General features: G+C 36.0%; 1 protein-coding gene across 1 annotated transcript; it reads right to left on the bottom strand.

Moving 5' to 3' along the window:
- Positions 1–210: 210 nt before the first annotated feature.
- LOC106079574 (uncharacterized) lies at positions 211–27026 on the bottom strand. The gene is made up of 3 exons (XM_056027851.1): positions 26740–27026; positions 2543–4877; positions 211–1522 (listed from the first exon to the last, which is right to left on the bottom strand). The coding sequence occupies exons 2-3, from the start codon at positions 4794–4796 to the stop codon at positions 1104–1106; spliced, it is 2673 nt and encodes an 890-aa protein (XP_055883826.1). The 5' UTR covers positions 4797–4877; positions 26740–27026; the 3' UTR covers positions 211–1103.
- Between the last annotated feature and the right edge of the window lie 322 nt (positions 27027–27348).

Raw genomic sequence — 27348 nt, 5'->3', positions numbered from 1 at the left:
ATTAACACCTCTTTCTCACCTCGTTTATTTAAAGTTTGGTTGTGATCTAGATTTTGGAGGCCATGTCTTTATTGATTTCATATTTAAAGACTTGTTGATTCACCAAGATTTTTCGGATATAAAAATTAAAATAAAAAAAAAAAATAGGAAAGAAAAAAAAACTGAGTTTTTTTTTTTTATTTAATTTTTTTTTTTTTTGGATACCGGTAATCGTTTCATTAAAGAAAATCATAATTTATACAACCATATACAGATCACATATATTGATGTAAGTAACAATACATTAAAAAGAGACATGTGGTTAAAAAGTATCTATAAATACAAAGTTCATTTGTTTATTGAATGTATTCAGAACAAGGTATGCATATACTCAGTAGATATGAAGCAGTTATTATATGAGAAGTTTTGCAATGTGAAAATTTTCGCTATATTTTTAGAGCATTTAACCAGCTTCAGGAGATCAATTTAAATAGTCTAAGGATCAATCTATAGAATAACATGTTGCCAGATTCCCTATTAAAGCTGAATAGGATATGAATTCCACATGAGGTGAAATGTGATCTTTTGTCCATTACAATCTATGTAAGGACAGGTTTGGTGCACACATATGCACTCTCATCTGGCGCATTTTTACAGCTATGGGGAAGGACATGTGGCCTCAAAGGGCTTAAGAAAAGGACAATATAAAACCAAAGGGGAAGTAAAAAGTTAATGTCAAAAGATTCCCAGCAGACCTCAAAAGATTTTCCATCAGACAACAGTTTCAATTATGTCAGATTCAACAAAATATGTAAATCTAGTTCTAGGTCACGTGTACATTTTCAGCCACAAAAAAAAAATGCTGTGACGTGAAGAAAATGCTTTATATTTAAAAAAAAATGCTCGGAACATCTCTAAAAATTTGTGACTCACAAAAATCTGATGCAATGGAGTCATAGGCTCACAAGAATGTTTGACAGATAATCCTAGGGATACTAAGAAATTCGGCAAAATTGTAGAGTATTTAAAAAATGTCATTAAAAACAAAAGCATTGTATACATTTAAAAAACTTAAAAAATATTTTAAAAAATCAACAGTATAAAACTAACATTCCCAGAAAACACTATCTGGATGGATTGAGGTAGTCGTCGACCTCCTTGCTATCTAGAACAACGTAAGGCTGTAAGTTGATCTCCAACTGCGGCCGTCTTGTCATGGCCTCGTATAATTTCTTCCGGTCACAAAAGACAACTTTTCGCTTGTGAATCTCCGTGACATGATCGTGAGCTTCCCTGTCACTGCGAAAATCTTGTCGGCAGTAGCCGCAGAGGAAACGCTTTTCAAACGCATGCTTCTCCACGTGCTTCCTAAGGACTTTGGCGCTCGAGGCGAAGTAGGCACATATTCCACATCGTAATTTCAGACTTTGAGCTTTGACCGGGACGAGTTTCTCTGTGTCTGGACAATGCTGGGCCATGTGAAGACGGAAGCTGAACAGTTTTCTGACTGTGTAGCTGCACGAGTTGCATGAGTATCTGGTTTCTGAGGGGGAAAGAAGCACTTTGTAAACATTGGGTCAACTAATGAGTGATAGGTGCATTAGGTTCTTAAATGGACCTCATTCACCAATCGTAAACAAACAAACATTTAGCCACATGATTCTCTATCTCTTCTATACAAATTACGATCTTATTTTTAATACACTATGTCTATCACGTGACAGTTTTTTCCCCGTCGTTTTATCAATGTTATCACATGATTAAATGTTGTTTGTTTACGATTGGTGAATGAGATCCATTAAAGTACGTAGGCTACCGATAATCCCATCATGACAACATGTTTCTAGTCAACTTAAAATATGTAATGATTGTTTTGTAAAAATCAATTGTTATTGTTGACGACAGCTTAAGCTATAACATTTGTCCTGTGGGCATGAGTTCAACTCCATTGTTGTTGTTGTTGTTGTTGTAAAGTAGAATAACGTCAAATGTTTAGTGTAAGTAATATTGGTTGATGGCAAAACAAAGTCGTAATATATTTTGTGTAAGTAATACTGGTTGATGACAAAAAGTCGTAATATGTTTTGTGTAAGTAATATTGATTAATGATAAAAAGTCTAAATATGTTTTGTGTAAGTAATATTGATTGATGACAAAAAGTCTAAATATGTTTTGTGTAAGTAATATTGATTGATGACAAAAAGTCGTAATATGTTTTGTGTAAGTAATATTGATTAATGATAAAAAGTCTAAATATGTTTTGTGTAAGTAATACTGGTTGATGACAAAAAGAAAGTCGTAAAATAAATTGAATAGCTCTCAATACAAAAGCCCTCAAACAATCACATTCGCTGCAATGATCTCTCTCAAAGTTCTCCCATTTCTAATATTATAATTGTTTCATTTAAGTATATTTGGAATTGCGTATCCAAGTTTTTTATTGACTTACTTTTGTGATGATTTGATAATATTCTATTTTAGCGAAACTGCCATCAACGTGATGGTAACTAGTTTATTGAATGCACACGGCAGATAGAATAGCATCAATGTTGGGATTACATACCTCGATGGCGCTTCCTCTTCTGTTTCATCGGATTACTTGCTAGGCAATCATATGAACATTCAAGCAAAGGTCGTTCTATAACAGTATTAGACTCAGTTTCTCTTTTAACAATATTGTCAGTTTGAGAAGTTATGGGCCTTGTAGTATTATAGTCTTTCTGTAAAGTTGCTAACCCTGCACTATGTGTATGTTCTTCTAGTGGCGTGAGTCTTTGTACAGATCTAGGCTCCAAGTATGTTGATCCTAGTGATGCCGTAGATGGAGCCTTTTCTCTTGGTGCATTTCCGGCTCTTGGTGCGGCTGAACCTCCAGAAACGTAAGTGGGAACAGTTAAAAGTGTAGGCTTTGGTGCCACTTTAAGTCCTGAGACAGCTGGTACTGACACAGCTGTTCCCCCTGACATAGATGTAGGTCCTGGTATACATATTTGTCTTGACATAGTTGTAGATTCTGGAATAATTAAAGATCCTGACGTTGTACTCCTTGAAACAGTTGTTGGTGTATGTAAAGCTGCAGCACTTTGTGCAGTGGCATGAATATCGATGGAGGGTGTACTTACTGCTCTTTTAGAAGGTGTAAACCCTTTGTTAAAATGTTCATATTTATTTTTAAGGTGCATTTCAAATTCAGTTGTGAAACAGTCATCCACCTTTGTTGATTGAAAAACAGTATTATTTACACTAGAGGAGATCGCGTTAAAGTGAGCTCCATTATTCTCTAAAATGTTTGTAGCCTCTTTGTGACTTGTTATGGGGCCCTTATTCCAATAGCTAGTAACACATTTTTCCGGAACGTTCCAATTTTTAGCTGTGACTATCCGAGATGTACTTTGCGTAGACTGATTAGGTCTATGACTATCTGAAGTTGGTGTAGACGACAAACGTGGATGAAACTGAACTGGTTCGGGGATATCTTGTGTGGAGTTGCCACTTGGTGGGAGACTTTTCTTGACATGAACTGAAGTCTGAAAGTTTCCACCTAGATCTATTGTAATCGTCTCATTTGGATGACTGATATATGGCTTGGTGTCAGCATTAGGGACGTCACATACCGGTGTAAGTTCATTGCTCTCAGTTGGAGTAAGTGAGTTTCTATCTAGCAAAGACAACAAAGTGGAATGACTACCAAATGGTTCGTTGAGATAATCCTGGACTTTTTGGCAGGGTGTGAATTCACCAAATCCTCCTGAGCTTTCCGGTTTTTTATTAGATGTCCAATAACTATTTAACTTACTCGTTGTTCCTCGTTCTGCAGAAGTTGCATTCTCATGATCAGAAGTATTATGGGTGTTTTCTGGTGAACTTTCGTGAGAATGCCAACTAGGTGAAGGCGTGTCGTACAATAAATTCTGACGAGTCTCTTGACTTGCTTCTGTGGGTAAGACTATAGGTAATTTCATACACTGAGTGGTAGATTGAAAAAATTCTGTGTTTTTATCAACACTTGTTCTGTTTAAGTTAGTTCCACATGTAGGAAATACACTGTCGGAGGCACTTTTGGAATACAGTTCTGTTATGTCTACATTAAGATCAATAGGTTTATCATTAAAATGATTTTTGAGAAAGAAATGGTTTCTTTCATAATATGCTAATGTATTTACTGGTGGCACGACTAGGTCTTGTTCACAGTTCATCTTTTTTCTTTTGGTCTTACTTGTCTTGGCTGATGGAATGTCTAAAAAATTGGGAGGCTTTTTGTTCGATTTTTTATTTTTAGTTGGTGTTTTTCTATTCTGTTTGGTTCGAGTTGGACCACGAGCAGGAAAGACCACTGAGGGCTTCATTGGAGTTTTCTTTGTTAAGTTCAATGCAGTATTAGTGACACATGTAGTAGTATTTGATTCATGACAACTGTAGACAAATGATGAACCAGAATCAGCATTGCCACCAAGAGCTTTCTCCTTCAAGAATTGTGAGGTTTGAGCAGATTCCAATGTTGAGAAGGGAGTTTCAGAAAACCTTGTATTGTGAGCACCGTAAAATGGATGGAACTTCTGGTTTGGCTCTATAAAAGATGGTTGGTAACCCTTAGTTGGAAAATGCTCATTATACTTGACATTCTGTGAGACAGTGTACATTTTTTGTTGGTTATGCTGGTCCGTGTATCCATTAGTGTATGCAGTAGAATCATATGGTCTTGGAAAGTTCCATTGTGGTACACTGATATTGCTATAACCTGGATGATTGTACCAGTTAGCATTTTGTACAGACAGAAAATAATCATGATATGAATTCATCGTATGCTTGGCAGTCATAGGTGTCAATTTGATCTTTGTTGATTGGCTGTGATCAAATTCTTCTAGAGTGAATCCCTCAGGCTTCGAAGGATGATTGATCTGGAAAAAAAGAGAGTACGCAATAAGAAATATTTTTAGGGAGATTAGAGACTGAGTTTGAAGCTCGAAAGTTGTTACTACCAACTGTTCCAAGTGGCATAGCGACAAGCGACAAAGAGACAAGTGACAAAGAGACAAGTGACAAAAAGATAAGTGACATAGAGACAAGTGACAAAGAGACAAGTGATAAAGAGACAAGTGTCAAAGAGACAAGTGATAAAGAGACAAGTGATAAAGAGACAAGTGATAAAGAGACAAGTGACAAAGAGACAAGTGACAAAGAGACAAGTGACAAAGAGACAAGTGACAAAGAAACAAGTGACAAAGAAACAAGTGACATAGAGAAAAGAGACAAGAGACAAAGAGACAAGTGACAAAGAAACAAGTGACAAAGAGACAAGTGACAAAGAGACAAGTGACAAAGAGACAAGTGACAAAGAGACAAGTGACATAGAGACAAGTGACAAAGAGACAAGTGACAAAGAGACAAGTGACATAGAGACAAGTGACAAAGAGACAAGTGACAAAGAGAAAAGTGACATAGAGAAAAGCGACAAAGAGACAAGTGACAAAGAGACAAGTGACATAGAGAAAAGCGACAAAGAGACAAGTGACATAGAGAAAAGCGACAAAGAGACAAGTGACAAAGAGACAAGTGACATAGAGACAAGTGACAAAGGAGAGCGTGCAACTTTTGTTGAACGTAAGAAATTTGACAAGATTTTACTTTTGATGGTACACTGTATCGGGTTTTAAAGTCTAGATTTTGGCTCTGTTTCCGCTTCTCGTAGATATATAGGGCCTCAACCTCTATTTTAGTCTAGCAGTAGGGTAAGCATCAATAAAGACTATCACTACAATGTATACAAGAAATAACGGATAGCTTCGATAGAGATGCACTTAAAGTTATGATTATTGGCTGATGATCTTTCAATTTTCATATCAACATTGTTCCTATAGATTCTAACAAAATCTAATGCAGGGGTTCTCAACATGTGGATCGCGACCCCATTGGGGGTCGAATGACCATTTGTCAGGGGTCGCCTAAGACCATCGGAAATTTTGGTTTTTATCTATCTCTCATCGGTTTTTTTTTGCGCCGTTTCTAACACATTTTTATTTGATGTAACATACAAATTATGAAACGAACGTCAAACGTAAATTTAATTTGTAAAAGGTGAGAGTGACCTATTGAAGTAGACGGCTATTTAGCTGCAGGATAAAGATGGCAATTTGAGTGAGTGTAACATCATTGTTTGAAGGTAAACGTGTTTTTTTCCATTGATAGTTACTTCTTTGTAATGAGTTTTATGCTTTCAACATGATTTCACATTGATACTTCGTGAAGAAGTTTATATATATATATATATATATATATGAACATGCGGAAAATAGCCGACCTAGTGCTGGTGGACGTCTTTGTCTGAAAAGATCCATTCGTGCTAATGAAATTTCAGCTTTGGCAAACAAAACTAGATAAAAACGATTATAAAGAGAGTTTGTGTTATCACACAAACACAGAGGCGGCACCCATAAATTCACCAATGGACGAGAAATATATTCAAATCATAGTCTTGTTTTGATCGTTTAAAGAAATTTAGAAAATTTGGCGTTATTTTTCACATAAAAGCAAAAAGTGCAACACATCGTCTTTGATAAGACTCTTCTAACTCTTCTGGAATAAGTAGAGTAGCGTAAAGTGATCACCTAAGATCAGCATGTAAGTTTTCCCGATAGAGTGTCGGTGGCACCTAGTGCGATAGCTCATTCAATAAACACTATTGCTAGATATGTTTTTTGTTTTTGTTTTGAACCAATACAGTGAGCTGATTACCTACTTTTATTGATTTGTACTCAAATGTAAAATCCCAATGTTTATTACATTTTTTGAAATGTTATTGCAAATTTTACAATAATATTTAATTAAAATTATGAACAGACTTAACATCATACGAACAGGTTTCTTTTGATATACTTTAAATAGTATAACGTTATGCTGTATCATTTACACTCATACTACCGTCTAGATATATCTAGAGATTTTATTATCTTTTCCCATGTGTCTGCTTTTACCAAGTTATAATTTTTCCAACTTGGTTGTCACCCCCAAAATGGTGTCGACTGGTGCGGACCGCACCCCTCACACCCCCTCCCCCTAGTGACGCCATTGCTCCAAGCTGTATCTCGAGATTTTATTATTATCTTTTTCAGTGTGTCTGCTTTTGCTAAGCTATAATTTTTCCAACTTGGTTGTCACCCCAAAATGGTGTCCACCGGCGCGTACCGCACCCCTCGCATCCCCCCCCCCCCTTCAGTAACGCTACTGCTCCAAGATATATCTCAAGATTTTATTGTTATCTTTTCCTATATGTCTGCTTTTGCCAAGATATATTTTTTCCAACTTGATTGCGTAGACGTACCGATAGTAAGATATAACAAGATTACAATGAGAGTTTGTGTTACACAAACTCAGAGGCGGCCCCCGTCGAAGTCGGATCACTGTCGGATCTGCATATTCGCAAATAATATTCAAGAGGTGAATTAATTTTGATGGTCAAAAGTAATAATGTTTCAAAGATTCATTTGCCGTAAATTTAAATTTAAATTAAATAATAAATAGTAGATTAGTTTTAGTATATTAAAACATTACAATATTGATCAAAACGTTTGGAAATGAAAATCTACACTTTTTTTTTACACTTTAAGTTTAGAAATTGAAAATCTACATCTTAATCTAGTCTATTTTAGTCTGAACTAGATCTAGAAAGACTCTAAAATAATTTTAATTAGAATATAAATCCAGATCTAGATATACTGTAATAAAAATCTAGATCTAGTTTAAAAAATCTAGATTAGATCTAAATCAAAATATCATTCCTTTTTTAAACGCGAGTCACATAACGAGGATTAGTAAACATTACTATACCGAGTTCTTTTTTCATTTCTTTTAAAGAATTAATTCCATATAACGTCAGAGGGAAAAAAAACACTACGTCACACGGCCTAGCTAGACTAAAAATCGCGTTCATCAATACGAGCCATTTATCGAGTGTTCATAGACTTTGGTGCACCGAGTGAGTTCTTTAAGCATTTCATTTAAAGAATTCATTCCATATAACGTCAAAGGAAAAAAAAAACATTACGTCACACGGCCTAGCTAGAATAAAAATCGCCTTCATCATTACGAGCCATTTATTGAGTGTTCATAGACATTGTTGCACCGAGTGCGTTCTTTTAGCATTTCATTTAAAGAATTCATTCCATATGACGTCAAAGGAAAAAAAAACACTACGTCACACGGCTTAGTTAGACTAAAATATGTTTTCATTAATACAAGCAATTTTTCGAGGGTTAATAGACATTGGTGCACCGAGTGCGTTCTTTTAACATTACATTTAAAGAGTCCATTCATATGACGTCAAAGAAAAAAAATTCCATTACCACACTATAGGCTAGTACCGGTACCATAAAAAAATGTCTTTATTTACACGATATATTTAACGAGGGTTCATAGACATTGGTGCACTGAGTTCTAATAGAATTTATTTAAAAAGGATCAAAGCCGCATTGTTTTTGCGTTTTGTCTGTCGGTCGGTCTGTCCGTCATCTTGATATAAAAAAAACAACTAAAAGTTATTAAAAAATGATTATCCTTTATTTTACGTTTCAAAACATCGCAATAATTTTTAGGTATGAACACAATTGAAAAGTTTATATAATAGATTGTTCCGGATGTTTGTATAAATAGTAAAAGAAAAAGAGAATTTCAGATAAATGTAATACCGTTAATTAAATTTTTTGGATGGTGTCGTATAAAAATTAGATGTACTACAGCCACGTGGAGAGATTTTCATACCTTACTTTGGTGTTTGGATTCTGTTTTCCTTAAAAATCGGAACATAATATTAACGATTATTAGAATTTTTAATGTTTTAGATAGAAAGTTAAATGTAATGGAAAAGAGTAGTGAGTTAAAAAATTTTTCATAAAAATCCGTAAAAACATTATTTCGTAAATGAGAAGATTATCTGTTTATTAATTAGAAGAGGGAGTTCAAACAATTATTTGGCGTTAGTATATTTTTAAATAAATTAGGAAATTTCTGGCGACGATTTGTAAGAAACAAAATCCGGAACTTTCTTTATCGATTACAAAACTTCTATGTTATGTTTTAGCAAGAAAATTAAATGTCTAAAAAGTAATTTTCAGTAATCAATTCTAGTAAATTACTTTTTTTTAAAGCCCTGAACAACATATTGTCGATATTTTTAAAAATTTGTTTAAAGATGAAAATACGTAACAATTTGATATTGATAACCAAATTATAGTGACGCATTGTCAAATAATATAAGTGTAATATTAGTAAATTATGCGATTTCAATCATAATGGCATAATTCATGTTTTATAAAACAATATCCGGAACATTTTTATACTTAATGAAATATAAGTCAGTATAGAGATTTTGATTTAGCATTAATATGCTATTTACATAAAAAACGGAACAACATATTATTGATAATGTGTTTTTGCAACGTTTAAGCATGGAAATTGAATGTATTTTAAATTAGAAGAGCAAACAAACATTTGTTGGGGTAGATTAGTTTTGCACACAAAAAATCCGGAACAATCAATTTTTAGATACTTAAAACTATTGAGATGTTACGGGAGGAACATTAAAGTATAAATCAGATTTTCAATAGCTTTTAGAGTTCTAGTTTTTTTAATCTAATCGTGACGGACAGACCGACCAACAGACAAAACGCACAAAAATAATATTTTATTCGGATGGGGGCACTAAACAAAAAATAAATAAAATCTGATTTTTAAAAAAAAGTTTAAGGAATTGGTTTAGTATATAGTCATGTAGCGACGTTACGCTACTGCACGAAAATTGCTGCATAAAAAGTCCATTAAAAAAAATGTGCGTGATATTTACATACAAAATGCATTATTAGCCCTTATAAACAAACAGAAATGTTTTCTTTTAATTTTAGCAGCTAGCTGACCAGAAAAAACATCTTTAGCTATTATTTATATTTGTTGTAAACATTTCCTGTACATATTTAAAATATATTTGACTTAGTGATACTGAAAATACACAAAAATTGTCCATCTTTGTTAGCATATTGTAACATTGCCTCCCTTACATTTACGTAATTGTTTTAGAATTGGTGTATTTTTATGAAAAAATCGCTTGCATAATTAATTTTATAAATTAAACGGTTTGCTTTTAGAAAACCAAAAGTAGCCGTTGCACCTAAACTTTTTAAGCCGCATTTAATGATGAAATAATATTTTTCATATCTCTTCTAGTTTTCGAGATCTGAGTGTGACAGACGGACAGACGGACATTTTGCACAAACCTAATAGCGGCTTTTTCCTCTTACGGGGGCCGCTAAAAAAAATGAGCCTGCACTCTACCAACGACTGACTTTTCACATGAACTCTCATGTTTATATAGAGTCCCTAATCGCTTCTCCAAAGTTGCACAAACACTGCTAGTATCACCTGGAACAACATGTGGGGATACGTCACATCCTGTCTTTGTTTATACACGTAGATTCCAGCGAACACTCACTGCTGTGTCATCTCGCCGGGGTCACACGTAGTGACCTCTACCTGTCACTGTTCATTTATAACAATATATATATATATATATATATATATATATATATACTAGAAGAAAACAATGTTTTGAAAAATCTGCTTCTGTAAGCGTCATCCGAAACAAATACAGATACCCGCGAAAATTCAAAGTCAGAAATATGTAGACGCCTATAGTAAAAAAAAACTTCTTATTAAAAGTTTCCAAAATAGCTTCTTACGTCCAGATATCTTTTTTTTTTATAATAGTTTTCAAAGGATAATGGAATAATTAGAAATTAAATAAAATATTAAAATATTTGAGTATTTTTTTAACTAAAAATTTCAATAATAAAGGTAACCTTGGAACAATGATTTGACCCCCCCCCCTACATTCGGCTGCCTGCGTGCAATGCACTCATTGCACAATAAGTAGCGGCGGCCCTGGGTATAGTGCACTTATGCTGTTCGCATCAGAATCACGTCTTGATGTAAAACGACTGCTTACATAATAAATAAATCTGCACCCATAAGCTATTGCATATATAATTTTGGAAGAAAAAAAAGTAGCCATTGCCTCAGAACTTTGAATGATCTAAAATATGATGTCCAATTTTCATTTCCTCTTCTAGTTTCTGAGATCTAAACGGGACGGGCGGACAGACATGCCCCCTTTCGGGGGCCGCTAATAAAGCTTAGATCTTGCCAACTTTATCTGCTCTCTGTGAGGAAAAAAAAAGGGCATTGAATATGACAGACCAACTACAATGGCGATTTCTGTCAAAGAACATTTGCACTAGCGTGCGATTGAAATGGACCGCATTCACCAACAGTAAACAAACAACATATAGCCACGTGGTGCTCTATCTCTTCTATATAATTTACGATCTCATGTTTAATTCATGATGGTTGTCACGTGACAGTTTTTTTTCGTTGTTTTATCAATAAGATCACGTGACTAAATGTTGTTTGTTTACGATTGGTGAATGAGGTCCATTGTACCAAACTTCCAAATATACATGACAACGTGTTTACACTTTCTAGGGGTCAAAGTTGAAGATGTTCCCGAGACAGAAAGGTTTTACTGAACTCAAAAGCGATGCAGATTAAAATGTTTTTGCGGGAATATACCATTTTAAGATTGTGTTGCGCCTTCTTCGTCCATTTCTAACAGCAGGCATATATGTTTGCGAAGCAGGGTTTTCCAGCCTGTTATCAATTCTAAAATGAAGTGGACTTGATGCTGAAGATGGCATTAATTGTGCTCTTACAAAGACTCCCATGAGAATCCAACCTTCCCACCAACGTTGGCTTACTTACAAATATGTAGCAATGTAGTTGACCTGATTTAATAGCTTTTACGTTTCGCCATACGTATCTTCAAATTGTCACACTAGTCTGTGCATATGCATATGGTGAAAACGCAATAGAAAAGTTAATAAATGCAAGTCATACTATATAAACTTTTTGTTAGCAATTTAATTTAAAACATTTATTTTACAATAATAACAATGACATAAAGCTTTTTTTTTTTTTTTGCTGTGTTCAACATCTACCAATAGAAACACATACGTCATACATCAGATATAGACAAAAAGGTCTGAGAACATTGGCAAATTTCCATTTACCTAGGAACGAAAATAAATTACTATTGGGGATCGCTGTCTAGTGGAGAGTCGTATTAGGGGTCGCAGCAACAAAAAAGGTAGCGAACCGCTGATCTAATCTAATATCAAACATATGCCAAAGGCTATCTTTTTTTTAGTGAGCTGAAAGTATGTCGGCGTAACAGAGATGTCCCACGGAAACACTTCTTTAGAAGACTAACGCAATGTTTTAAGTCTCTAGGAAAGAATGTGCAATTTTACTTTGATACAAATTGCATGTTTTACCCTACAACGTAGAGATTTTGAGTCACTTAATGTTTCGTACTAAAGACTTAATGAATATACTGTTACGTATTTCTGAATCTTCTGGCTAAATGTATTAGTAGGCACACAAATAAAAACACTGCAAAGAACTTGACGACTAAACTCTCAGCTTCATATAACTTTATTGACTATTAACTCTAACAATTTGTTACTGTAACATGTAGCGTAGATGACTGTACAATATCTGTCAGTTTACAGTTAGCTATACTTCGTTGCAATTCATCTCTTCACTTCGTTGCTATTCATCTCTTCTCTACTTTCCTCGAGCCGTATTCCACAGAACAGACCAACGAAACACTTCCCAGTGTCGCTCCAGGTCTCCCAAGGCAGAACCAAGTCGTACTCAAGTCTACCGAATCAGAGCCGTACACGTCTTACATCGACTGTATCGACTGTAACGGCTCAAGTCCACTGTAGTACGCTGTATAGACTTTAACGACCGTAGTCCACTCCAGTTAACTCTACCCTAGTTAACTTGCATCGAGTCGTACACATTTCTCTTCCACAGAGCCGCACACGTCTTACATAGTCTGTATCGACTGTAACGGCTCACTGACGACTCCATACGACTCCATACGACTCTATACGACTGACTTTCACATTAACTTTCTGGCTTATATAGAGTCCCTAATCGCTTCTTCAAAATATGCACAAACACTCCTAGTATCCTCTGGAATAACATGTCAGGAAACGTCACATCCTGTCTTTATTTATACACGTAGATTCCAGAAAACATCGGCTGCAGTGTCATCAAGTCGGGGTCACACGTAGTGACCTTTATCTGTCACTGTTCATTAGTAACTCTCCCCCTACTTAGATCTGTTCGTCCCCTGGAACAACACGTGTGGACACGTCACATCCTGTCTTTGTTTATACATGTAGATTCCAGGGAACACTAGCTGCTGTGTCATCTCGCCGGGGTCATACGTTGACCTCTACCTATCACTGTTCATTTGTAACACTGCCCCCTTCTTAGATCTGTTCGTCCCGAACAGATTCTACTTCATCACGATACTGAAGAAACCGATCGACGATCAAGAAGGAAGCTTTGGTGGTTGCCCCCTTCTCAGAGATGTTCTTTCAATCTGGCAGTTGTCCATCTTCTTTCCATAGAAGAATGGGAGCCAAATCCTCATTTTTCAGCAGTTCCTCACAAATGTTTTCATCAATCTTGGTATGGAAACATCGACCTTCAGATGACGACATTGGGCACTCTTGTCGAGAAAATTCATCAGCATTCTAACGAGTTCGTGCTTCACTGGCTGAGTTTTACATTTTCAAGCATCTTTTTACAGATGGGTTAGGGCTTTTTCCAGAGCTTCTTCAGAGATGACCAGGTTCATTACAGTACAGCAATATTCACATGTTCTTCTTACAACAGCAACTGACTTTGGGTTTGTACGATGCCTGTTGGGTTGATCTTCTCGCACAGTTTTATTTGTACAGTTCTATCTCAGATGGTTACTCACTTCACAGTTCTGGCATCTTAAACTAGTTCTGTCCTTCATGCTTCTGACTTAATTAGCGTTCTTCTAAAACCTCTGTTATACTTCATCAACCTATTCTCATGAGGAATGTTCTTAGATTATTCATTAGTGGCTTCACACTTTTAACTGATTCGTAAGGCTTTCTTCTTTGGTCTGATGGTTCCGGACAGAATCTTTCTAAAAACATGGGCTGTGGAGTTTCATCAGTGCAGGTGGGGGTCTATCAGTGGGAGAAGTGGTGGGCTTGTTTTCTAACAACATGGGCTATGGAGTTTCATAAATGCAGGTGGGGGTCTATCAGTGGGAGAAGGGGTGGGTTTGTATCTTGATCTTGTTGGAGCCATCCACGTTGCACTATGCATATGTCGCTTTCTCCGCCTCCTCAATTTCATATTTCTTTGGTTGCGTTGATGTCGTTGTCTTACTTTCTTGTCAATCAATGCTGATGGCAGCCACATAGCACATAGGAAGGTATTGCATTTCATAGCTGTAGTCATCAAGACTGTTGATCTAACAAGTTGTTTCGGCATTATTCTTCGATGGATGCTTTGCGAATGAGCTGCAAGTCCACTTGAAGGCAAGGTGTCAAACACGTCATCACCTTCATCCGAGTCTGGAGCACTCGCCTGTGGGGCAGGTTGATAACATTCAACGTGCAAAGGTCCATCAACTTCAGCATCAGATTCTATTGTGTTTCCTTGACTTTGACCAGGACTTCTCGCGCTGATCTTGACAGCTGGACAAGCTTCTGTTAAGTCCAGACCTTGCTGGTGTATTTCTTGGCATTCACAGTCTTCTTGTAAAGCTACGTACGTACAGTTCTTGTCAAACGCATTGTTGCAGTAATCAAGCTTCGAGTTCCTCTCGTAGACACTGGCAGATAGAAGACAGAAGTCTTTAAGGCCCACAGCAACAGGCTTGGACGCAGACCCAACGTTGTCTTGATCTGTTTGGCTGGTTGAGGTACTCATATCAGGTATATCTGTAGCTAAAGCTTCGGTCAAACTATAGGTCTCTTCTATTGTTTCTTCAGCGGTCTCATTCTGCTTTTCGTTGAAATAGTAACAGCTACCGTCTCTTTTCATTTCTTGTGAGCCACATTCGTTTGGTTTACTATCACAGTCACAGACAGCACAGCCATCACCAGCATCCCTATCGTAATTGTCTGTATCGCCACATTCTTGGTTGGACAATCGTTCGATGTTCATCAATGGTATAGCTCTTTCATCTGTCGACTCAATCTGATACTGCTGAGTGTTCAGTAGCTCGTTCATCATGATTCTCGTTTGATCTTTTATTTGTTCTTCTGTCTTGTTGGGCGTGGTAGCTATTTGTTCATTCTCATTCATGGCTTTGATCAAATGGTTAAATGAAGAAAATCGAGTGTTGATTTCTGATTCTATCTCCTTAATGCTCTCATTCACCGAGCTCATTTTGTATTGCAAAGTTCTCAGGAGCTCCATCGTATTAGGTTTGATTTCAAATTGGCAAGTGTTCGGATTCTCATCTTCCTCCAACAGGGCTTGTCTTAGACGTGCTATTAGCGTTTCCTTATTTCCGTTAAGATGTAGACCTCTTTCTCGAAGCTCTTGTCTAAGTTCTTTCATGTCAAGTTCATTAAGAAGTTTTGTGGAATACATTCTAGCCAGAAAGATCCCACTTCTGACACCAATTGTTACGTATTTCTGAATCTTCTGGCTAGATGTACTAGTAGGCACACAAATAAAAACACTGCAAAGAACTTGACGACTAAACTCTCAGCTTCATATAACTTTATTGACTATTAACTCTAACAATTTGTTACTGTAACATGTAGCGTAGATGACTGTACAATATCTGTCAGTTTACAGTTAGCTATACTTCGTTGCAATTCATCTCTTCACTTCGTTGCTATTCATCTCTTCTCTACTTTCCTCGAGCCGTATTCCACAGAACAGACCAACGAAACACTTCCCAGTGTCGCTCCAGGTCTCCCAAGGCAGAACCAAGTCGTACTCAAGTCTACCGAATCAGAGCCGTACACGTCTTACATCGACTGTAACGGTTCAAGTCCACTGTAGTACGCTGTATAGACTTTAACGACAGTAGTCCACTCCAGTTAACTCTACCCTAGTTAACTTGCATCGAGTCGTACACATTTCTCTTCCACAGAGCCGCACACGTCTTACATAGTCTGTATCGACTGTAACGGCTCACTGACGACTCCATACGACTCCATACGACTCCATACGACTGACTTTCACATTAACTTTCTGGCTTATATAGAGTCCCTAATCGCTTCTTCAAAATATGCACAAACACTCCTAGTATCCTCTGGAATAACATGTCAGGAAACGTCACATCCTGTCTTTATTTATACACGTAGATTCCAGAAAACATCGGCTGCAGTGTCATCAAGTCGGGGTCACACGTAGTGACCTTTATCTGTCACTGTTCATTAGTAACTGTCCCCCTACTTAGATCTGTTCGTCCCCTGGAACAACACGTGTGGACACGTCACATCCTGTCTTTGTTTATACATGTAGATTCCAGGTAACACTAGCTGCTGTGTCATCTCGCCGGGGTCATACGTTGACCTCTACCTATCACTGTTCATTTGTAACAATACTAATTGCAAAATAAGAGACTTTCGTCTTCTAATCGCCATGTCCATTGACATTTAGAACTAAAAGAACACGAAAGCCACTTTTCGAATTGACAGTCTTGACCCGAGCCAAAATAAGTCAATATATTTCCTCAACAAATTACTCAAACGAGCGAGGCTCGGTCACCTGGTACTGATCAATAAAATGTGTAACTACTTTCAAACTAGTGACTTCTAAATCTAACTTTCTAAATCTCTATCTTTTTAGTCCCAAGCTACTACCACTCTTTTTATATCTTTCCTTTGAACTATGGCACCTCAATGACCTTGACCCTTTTACATTGATTTTCTTCGTCTGCTGTAATTTAACCTATGTTAATTTCCCTACTGTGGCATTGAACATACCCTTTAATCAGCTTCTCTCTGACATCTAAGTGAGATAACGTTTGAGCTAGGTCAACTGTCTCAGTTTGTGAACAATGAGGTGTCACCAAGGACGTGACAGTGGGTAATGAGTACAAGTGTATCTGAGATAGTTGAAAGTTCTCTGGATGGTTAGAGTTCTTGTTAAGTGTATTTAATAAACTTTAGGAGTTTTTTTTTTTAAATCAAGGCCATGGAGCCTAGGAGATGCCGTGGCTGAGCGGTAAAGCGCTTGGCTTTCGATCCGGGGGTCCCGGGTTCGAATCCTGGTGAAGACTGGGATTTTTAATTTCAGGATCTTTGGGCGCCTCTGACTCCACCAAGCTTTAATGGGTGCCTGACATTAGTTTGGGAAAGTAAATGCGGTTGGTCATTGTGGTGGCCACATGACACCCTCGTTAACCGTAGGCGACAGAAACACATGACCTTTACATCATCTGCCCTTTAGACCACAAGGTCTGAAAGGGGAACTTTGCTTTACTTTTTAAGGTCATGGAGCCAAGAAAAATTAGCCTGATGCTTCATAACAATCAGATCATTAATTACGTATAAATATTAACAATGTAATAATAATAACATTAATAAATATCCGTATGCTCAGGTATCATATGGTTCATTGACCAAACAATACAATCATACCACGTCTTCTATTTGTAGAAAGTGTTGTTTGTTTACGATTGGTGAATGAGGTCCATTCCAAACAACCGATTTCTTGTAATACGATACAGGTGGGTGACTGAGACTTGAAGAGCAAGAACGTCCCTGTGTGCTGGAGGATTGATGTGTTTTGGAGCTGCCCCTTTTGTTAATTGAACAGTTAGATTTACAAATGTACTGCCAGACCAAACAGGTATTTAAAGCTTTGATTTTGTTATATTAGTCAGAATTTGTAGAGAGAAGTCAGTTAAAATTGTAGAAGAGTTGAAGACTTAAGAATGAACGGTTTTATAGAAATGTACTTGCATTAAGTAAACATTGAAACCGCTACAAAGTTAAACCTGTCTTCGCTGTTATTTAAGAACATATTATAATAGTAAATAATCAACCCTAATACTCGCACCACAGTGTCCAATTAGACAGACAAAAAAAAGTTTATCATGCCGCGGACAGTTTTAACTTTAGACATTGTGACTAGTGCAATCCAGTACCGTACTAAAAAAAACTCAAATCCTGACCAGAGATGTCTTAGATTTAGTCCATTTTGAATAGCAGGGCTGACCGGTACTCAGTTAACATGGGACATTTCCAAGCTAGGTCATAAAATTCCCCTGCTTTCATAATAATAATAATAATTTTTAAGGAAATTTGTCTTACAATTTGTGCATTACACCAAACAAAAAACATTATAACTATAAGAAACCAAAATGTACATTCACACCAGACTCACTCATAATTTACATGTGACAAAGTTTATATCAGATTGTTCTTATTTAATGATTCAGCAAATTCTTTCCGCCGTGTCTCCCCCACATCCGGCCATGAACTAATTCATGATACATTCTAGGAACACACACAAGTGTCACACTACGCGACACACTCAGCCAGAAGTCAGAAACTCTTTTGTTGTGGCTGATCGCCACATCATTCCTAAGTGCATGATGTGAGCGTGGATGTGACTTTTAGTAACTGTCAATGCGTGTGTACGTGTGTTTTAGTAACATGGATCTGTGTGTATGTGTGAGTGATTATGGGTGTGCTTTTAGTAACTGTCAATGTGTTTGTTGGTGTGTGTGTTAGTAAAAAATGGATGCGCATGTGTGTTAGTGGATATGTAAAAGAAACAGTAATGAGTATAAAAAATAATTAACATACATGCAGGCATGTGAGCCTAACTGGCGCCCGTGGCACGGTACATTATTTGCCTCTATTCTAAATCAAAAATGATAAAAGTCCTAAATTCATAAATCACAGAATTATCCATCCTTAAAAACTTTACTTGATGTACAGCTCTAAAGATTTTCCAAGAAATTTGACAATTGATAATTATCTTTGAGAAAAGAATCACTAGCCCACTGGCCACACTGGGCAAACTCTCGTTTGACAGTTATAATTTTCCAAATAATATCTTTAAAAAAATAAAATTTGGTCTAGGCAATCTTTATCTTGGACATGGTTTAGCAGTTATTACCTCCGCCTCATTAAAGAGATGTTTCGGAACATTTTATGCACCGTTTGTGTGTTCTGGAGTTTTGGTTTTGACACATCCGCACAATTTAGGCCATGTCGTGTTAGTTATAGACCGTATAGGCCTGTTATAAAATATTTAAATATAAATATATATTATAAAGTCTTGGTAGATTTATACGTTCGCTTCACAAGGATTTTTGTAAAGGGGGAGGGGAGGGGAAGGGTAAAAAAATGTTCATTTTTTAAATGTATCTTATATTATCTTATATGATACAGACGTTACTTCAAAAAAGAAGATGATTACGTCATTCGCATCATGCATTTATTGCATATTAACCAATGACTTATATTCTGCCAAGTCGCTGGTTTTCCTGGCTGGCTAAGGCAACCAATTCCATGCTCTAATAGCGCTATGGAAGAAAGAGCATTTGTACTCATTTGTCCTAGCATATGGGACAAGGAATGTGCCTTTATCTTTGTGTCTTTCAGAGCATTTTATTAGCGGCCAAAGGGGAAAAGACGCTATTAGTTTTGTGCGAAATGTCTGTCCGTCTGTCCGTCCGTCCCGTTTATTAGCGGCCCCCGAAATGGGAAAAGACGCTATTAGTTTTGTGCAAAATGTCTGTCCGTCCCGTTTAGATCTCGTAAACTAGAAAAGATATTGAAAATCCGACATCACAATATTTTAGACCATTCAAAGTTCTGATGCAATGGCTACTTTTTTTTTTCTGGAAGCGAAAAATCTAATTTTTAAAATTAGTTATGCAAGCAGTTTTTTAAAGAGAAAAAGCTAATAAGTATGCATTATAAGTTAGACCTAAATTAAGACGAATAGTAATCTTGTAAATATTATTTTACGTACACATTTTTATTATTGCGAAAATATTTCCTTTTTTTTTTTTTCTGAGCGTTTGAATAACAGATTGAGCCTTTTCAAAACTGTTACATCAATTATAAGACTTCAGTTAGGCCAGGAGAGGCGCGGTAGCTGACCAGTAAAGCGCTTGGCTTCCGAAGCGGGGGCCCCGGGTTCGAATCCTGGTAAAGACTGGGATTTTCTACTTTGTAATCCTTAGGCGCCTCTGAGTCCACCCAGCTCCAATGGGTACCTGATATTAGTTTGGGGAAAAGTAAAGGCGGTTGGTCGTTGTGCTGGCTACATGACACCCTCGTTAACCGTAGGCCACAAAAACAGATGAACTTTACATCATCTGCCCTAGCTCAATGAGTGCGGAGCGTCTATCCCATAGACGGTCTGTCTGCCCTAAACGCACGGAACGTCTATCCCATAGACGTTCTTACCCTACCTTTGTTTCGTTGCATTTTTAAATTAAAAATTTTAACTAACAACAGTGGAACTATTTTTACTTTATAAAAGAGTTCTTCATCCTTTGTTTACATAGAAATTAGAAGCTTTTGGCTTTATTTAGACATTTATTTATTACTTTTTTTACAATGTAAAAAAACGTCGCCATGACTACGCTAGTCCAAGACACACCCACAATGTTGACTACTGAAGAAACTTTATAATTATTCTAAAAATTATCACAAATAAATAGTAATAATGAAGAATTTTGATCTAGATGTTACGTATAGATTAGATTCAGGTAGGTCAAAATTTACTCATTTAGCGTATTTATATGATTATATCTATATTATTAGTATTTAGAAATTTAGATCTAAATCTATTATATTATTGTCAGTAGGCTAGGTGTAGTCTGTAGATCGAGATTGACTAGATCTAAGCTTTTATCTCTAGACTTGGACTCTAGATCTAGATATATCTTTAGATCTAAGCTTCTGGTAAATAAAAAGAAAGGAAATGGTAGATCTACATCAAATAATCATCCACTGTGGGCATTTTTTCCCCATTTTCTTTTTTTTTTTTTTAGTATTGTTTATCTGTAAAAATCTACAACATCATGGCTATGCTTGTCCAAGACACACCCACAATGTTTACTACTGAAGAAGCTTTATTATTGTTTTATTTATACTTCTATGAATTGTAATAATGAAGATCTTGATCAAGATTTAGCATAGGATGAAGCAGACTTGGACATTATTAGCATTTAGATTTAGATCTAGATCTAGTATTGCCTTATACGCTTAGGCTTAGGCCTTAGACTAGGGCTAGGTCTTGAATGTAGATCAAGGTTGACTAGATCTATGCTTTTATCTTTACACCTTTGTAGATTCCTATAGATCTAACCCTTAGATAAATGAAAACAACAGAAATGGCAGATCTAAATCCAATATTCATCCACCATGCTAGGCCTTTTCTTGGTATATTTTCTAGCAATTTTTTTTAGTATTGTTTTTTGGTAAAAATCATCACCATCACTATACTGGTTCAAGTTGCACTCCTAAAGGTTTACTACTAAATAAAAGTAAAATATAAAACTATTCTAAATCCATAATTTATCACAAAAGAACAGTAATAATGATCTATTTGATGTGTAAATCTTAGGTAAAATGAATTAGGATTTTTATTGTCCTTCATCTAGTTAGAGATTTAGGCTTTGATCTCTCGCTAGTCTATGTCTTGCACTGGTCTAGTATTAGAATGAAAGATGTTCTATGCAAATAAAAAGAAGACAAATCTAGATCTATATCCCATTGATTCAAATGTACATAATATTTGAGTGCATTTGGTTGATAGATTTAGTACTGGTATCTATTGTTATTGGTAGTAATGAAAAGCGCAATAATTTTCACTTTTTTTCTGACTAAAAAACCTGGTAAAAATAATAATATAATCAATGATTCATCATCTTTTATTGACTGTTTTATCACATTTCTTTTTGAAAATATCACAAAGGAACAGTAATCTGATCTATTTGATGTCTAAATCTTAGGTAAAATGAATTAGGATTTTTATTGTCCTTCATCTAGTTAGAGATTTAGGCTTTGATCTCTCGCTAGCCTATGTCTTGCACTGGTCTAGTATTAGAATGAAAGATGTTCTATGCAAATAAAAAGAAGACAAATCTAGATCTATATCCCATTGATTCAAATGTACATAATATTTGAGTGCATTTGGTTGATAGATTTAGTACTGGTATCTATTGTTATTGGTTGTAATGAAAAGCGCAATAATTTTCACTTTTTGTCTGACTAAAAAACAAGGTAAAAATAATAATATAATCAATGATTCATCATCTTTTATTGACTGTTTTATCACATTTCTTTTTGAAAATGCTGTAAATAGTCTAAATATGCTGTTTCAACAGTAATACAAAGAACAAAATCTAAATTTAGGTCTCAAAAGTTCTAAAGTTGGCATCCATTTTTTTTTCTGAGTGTCATATTATTTAGATTATAATTTGTATCTTATATTTAAATAGAAAGATGTTTACATTTTCACATTCTCCATTCATTTACCTTTACTTTGATACCAAATATGTTACTATAGCATCATTGGTACTTAAACAATAAATTTTTGTTTTAGCCATGTTTGGAACATTTTCTTATTTTTTAAAAAAAAGTAGCATTTTTATGAAAACAAAACACAGCAGTCAATGAGCTAGAGACCACAAGGTCTGAAGGGGGAACTAGTTAGGCCAGGTGCACATCTAACTTTGCATTCACTTTCACCTATCCTTTGATCTGCTGTACTGTTGGTGCACTACACAAGATCTGTCAACCTTCTTTCTCCATTCTTATCTCTCATTTGTCTTTGATATAATTTCATGTGGATGTTCTTTCTGAAAATATTGAAGCCTGTCTGGGTGGACCACTTCGGGGGCCGATTTTGAGTTGGTGCTTCCACACAAACTGTCTTTGTAATCTTGTTAAATTTTGTTTTTGTATTTGAAGATTATGGTTCAGTGTTTTATGTATAATTGCTACTTTACTTCTGAAGGCTTTCTAAATTTAGTGATTTTACTAAAGGTGTTACTCTAGTCAAATGTGAATATTCGTTTGTTATGAATCTCACTGCTCTATTTTGTGTCTGTTCCAGTTTCTTAATGTTTTCTTGAGTTGAGGGGTCTAAAACAGAGGATGCATATTCTACTATTGGCCTTACCAGGGTTTATTATTTATTAATTCTAATATTAAAAATTATAATATTAAGCACTCTTGGAAAGTTTGTCATCTGTATAGAGGAGGCATTGTCTTTTTTCTGAAAGTTTTTTTTTTATTTTTCTTGTTGTGGTCAAAAGGGAAGGGGGAGGTTGGAGTTGATATTTCAGTCATCAGGAAGACGAAATGGAAACAAAAAATGTGTTCAACTTGTCATAAAAATCTGGCCATGTTGTTGACGCTATGACAACTACAACAAAAGAAATGAAATAACATGTTTCTGACGCCAAACTCTAAATTACCGACACAGTGTATATGGGTGTCGCCTAAATGTATCTTGTTTGTTCTACTAGATGATCTTGTTAAGATATATTTGTGACACTTGCGGATTCAGAGGTGCCGTAATTCTGTCTTCAACACTCTTGAAGGTGCTGATACTTTTCTCGAGTTTAATTCTTTTATAAGGTCATAACTTACTATACAAAGTAGGTACAGGGTACAATCAGTGGCGTAGCTAAGGATTTGGGGGTAGGGGGACTAGATCTAACTTTCTAACTCTAACCAAAAATTCCTAGCTCTCCTCTCCAAATAAGCTTCTCATCTCTTTCAATAAACCCATTCATAGACCATCACATCACATCAATCTGAAACGTATTTATTCTCTTAACCTATTATCTATCTATATTACATTTTCCTTGCTATAGCCTTGAACTACGTTTCTATCCACATCGACTTACTTTTTCCTTTCCAAAGAAACGGAATTGTCCTACATTTGTGTGAACAACCTTCAGATGTCTAATAGTTTGTGGACAATGGGTACAATTACTAGACTCTATATGTTTATATTGTAAAGTTGTTTAAAAAGTGTGTTAATATGTGTACATACATTCACTCATGAATCTGGCTCTATACTGAGATTCCTTAGGTTAGTGTTGGCATTGTTTATTGTTACCTTAAAAGTAAAGATGCTAAGATCTAGATCATAGGTTCTCAACCTTTTTGTTGCCGCGACCCCTAAAACGAGTCCCCACTAGACCACTAGCGGATCCAGAACCCTAACGCCCAGTAAACCCTAACCCTACGCATAAACGTACGTGCACACACACACACATGAGAATAAAAAAAGCGAAAAAGAAAACAACTAGGGCAGCGCTATAAGGTTCCGTAGTGGAGTTTGGGGCTAAGCCCCTACGCCAAAAGCGTTTTCTTGCATTCTTCACTGCAAAAACGCATTCTCCTGACAAGTACAGCACATTATTCATCAATGGAGTTCGGGGCGAAGCCCGACGCCAAAATGTTTTCTTGCATTCTTCTCTGCAGAAACGCATTCTCCTGACCTAAAGCTCATTATTCATAATATTATTATGTCTGCGTAACATCTTCATCTTTGAATTTTAGAAAGTGTAAACAAGATGTCACAGAGATTTGGAAGTTTAGTGAGAGGAAGTTTCACTTGCACGCTAGTGCTAATGTTCAATGACAGAAATGACCATTAAAGTAGTCAGTATGTCAGATCCAATGCCTTTTTTCCTAATAGAAAGCAGATAAAGTTGGCAAAATATAAGATTTATTTTCATCCAATTTGTTTGGCAAATTTAAAGTTTCATTAGCACGAACGGATCTTTTTAGACAAATCGAGGCATAATGTGTGTCAATCTTTGCATTAAAACATTTAATTATTCAAGGTAACAAGGTGTCTACCAGGTCGCTATTTTTGTGTGTTTTTTCTTTCTAATAAATAAAAACTTCTTCAAGAAGATTTAGAAAAACATTTTTCAGAACCTTGTCTCTCGACAATGACGTCTCATCAGCGTGAAATAGCAGAACATGTTGAACCCAATCAAACTCAATACAAAGAAGTAACTATCAGAGGGAAAAGACATGTCTACCTTTAAAAAGTGATGTTACACTCACTTACTCAAAGTGTCATCTTTATCCTCTAGCAAAATATCCGTTTTCTAAAATATGTCACCCTTTTTTGATTTTTTTTTTTATGTTTGACGATCGTTTGATATATAGACATTAATCAGAGTGATATCCCTTTGTCTTGTTATATCAAATGAAAATGTCTATCTCCTATGGTGCAAAGTATGCTTGTTAAAAAAAAAATTCAGATGATAAATAGATAAAACCCCAAATTTCCGATGGTGTTAGGCGACTTCTTACAAATAGTCATTCGACTCCCAAAGGGGTCGCGATTCACAGGTTGAGAACCCCTGATCTAGATAAATTAATTAACTAGAACAGTGATGCCCAACCTAATTCGACCTGCGGGCCATTTTAATTTCTGACACTCGTGTCGCGGGCCACATGAACGAAAAGGTAAAAAAAAATGAAATCAAATTTACCTGAATATGAAACTATTTGATTAGAAACCCATGGATCTAGAAATAATACTTACGTTATGGAATTGGATATCTGAAGTTTTTTTTTTCAAGCGCGAGAAAATGGCTTAATTTCTGTACTTTAAATAAGAGCAACATTGTAGCAACTTTACCACCGACTCATTTTCTTGTCGCTTTTTCATAAATATTCCTATCGATCCTCCAATCTTTGGGCGTAGTTTAACAATCTTTTATTGGCGGCTCAAACCAAGAATGTCGTCATGTTTGTTTCATACTGACGTTTATATGTTGTTCTTTTTTTTTTTAAATAGCCACACTTTCTTTACACATAAAATATGTTGGCCTATGATCAAGCTCCACAGAAAAAAGTTAAGATCCGTTTTATTTTTCTGGTAGATTCTCATTGCATAAACACACAAATGTTAAAGGTCATGGTACCAATCAATTAAAGAAAAATTTAGGGCCCTAACGTAGGTAAAGATAAATAAGTCAAGCTTTTTTTTTTTTTGAAAGGGGGGCGGGTGCCTACTCTTTGTGTCAACATTTCGGCGGGCCGGATGAAACAACGTCGCGGGCCGGATCTGGCCCGCGGGCCGTATTTTGGGCATCACTGAACTAGAACAAACGTTTCCCATCTACTCGGGATATTTCAATTGATCGATATTCCATGGCTAAATGGCTTAATTACACAATTTGCATAATATCTACCTTTGTTTACTAGATCTATGACCTATGTTATGAATGAAGCATACTATTCAAAGAAGAAAAAAAAACGACTAAAGCGTAGACAAGAACTATTGGACACGTTATTGTCATAATAGTAATACCGTACCATACTAGATCTAGATCTATTGAAAAATACATAAACTAGATCAAGTGATCGTCATATGTATAATGGTAATAAAAAAAAGCGCTGTATATATACAAGTACAGGTAGTATTTACATATACATAGTTACATATACAGTGAGTGAGTGAGGCGCTGCAAAATGTAACAATGTAGCCTATGTAGGCCTACATATATTATGATATATTATATTTATTATATATTATTATTATAGTAATATATTCTTCAGATTTAGGACTACATGTACAGGCATTGATGTCCTAGTACATCTAATCTAGACATTTTAGTCTAAATCAAAATTATCATCATAAATAATAAAAGTACATAATGTAACGACTTTAATATTTGAATATTAATTTCAGCATCAATAAAATACATAAAATTGATTATCCATTAGGATTATCCGTCCTTTACAAGCCTTTAAGCCTTTAGCAACTTAGCTAGTTAGGTTAGAGCATAGTCTAATCGTCTAATCATAGTCACATAGTGTAATGTACATATAATCTACTTACTCATGCACACAGGAATCCATATTGATACAAAGAATGATGATAGTGTTGATATAAGTATAAATCCCTTGGATGAAATTGGAATGTTAAAACTACACAAAAAACACAGTTTGTATTCCACCGTGAATCGGAGAAACATAAATGACAACAGACCGTACACAGGAGATCCTCACCGTATGTGTGTGTCAAGTGTGTGTGTTAGCCCTAATCAGAGGGGATCGCCCAATGGCCATTCACTGACTTCTCCCTTGAGACAAAACCAGAGGGGGGGGGCAAGCCTAGTCGATAGGAGAGGGATGAAAGTGGTTCAGAGCGGCTTAGGGCAAGGTTGGGGGTAGCTTGATGGGAAGGGGAGGGGATGCGGCACGGTGAAGACCGAACCAGGTAGATGTTACTGGCGTAGCAAAGAACCAGGCACGATGGCCAGATTGGGTGATCTAGATCTACTTGCTTCAAGACCAACTGACCACTGATATGGTCTGTCTTTTTTTTTTCAACGGAAAACGACCAGACGCGGTAACTAAACTTGATCGTCTGCCCTTGACCATGAATCAGTCAAGCGAAGCAAGTTCCTAGGAAAGTAAGACAGAGAAAAAATGTCCGTTAAGCAGA

Source organism: Biomphalaria glabrata, chromosome 4 (genome assembly GCF_947242115.1).
Source record: "Biomphalaria glabrata chromosome 4, xgBioGlab47.1, whole genome shotgun sequence".
Lineage (NCBI taxonomy): Eukaryota > Metazoa > Mollusca > Gastropoda > Planorbidae > Biomphalaria > Biomphalaria glabrata.
This window is presented reverse-complemented; position numbering and strand designations above follow the sequence as displayed.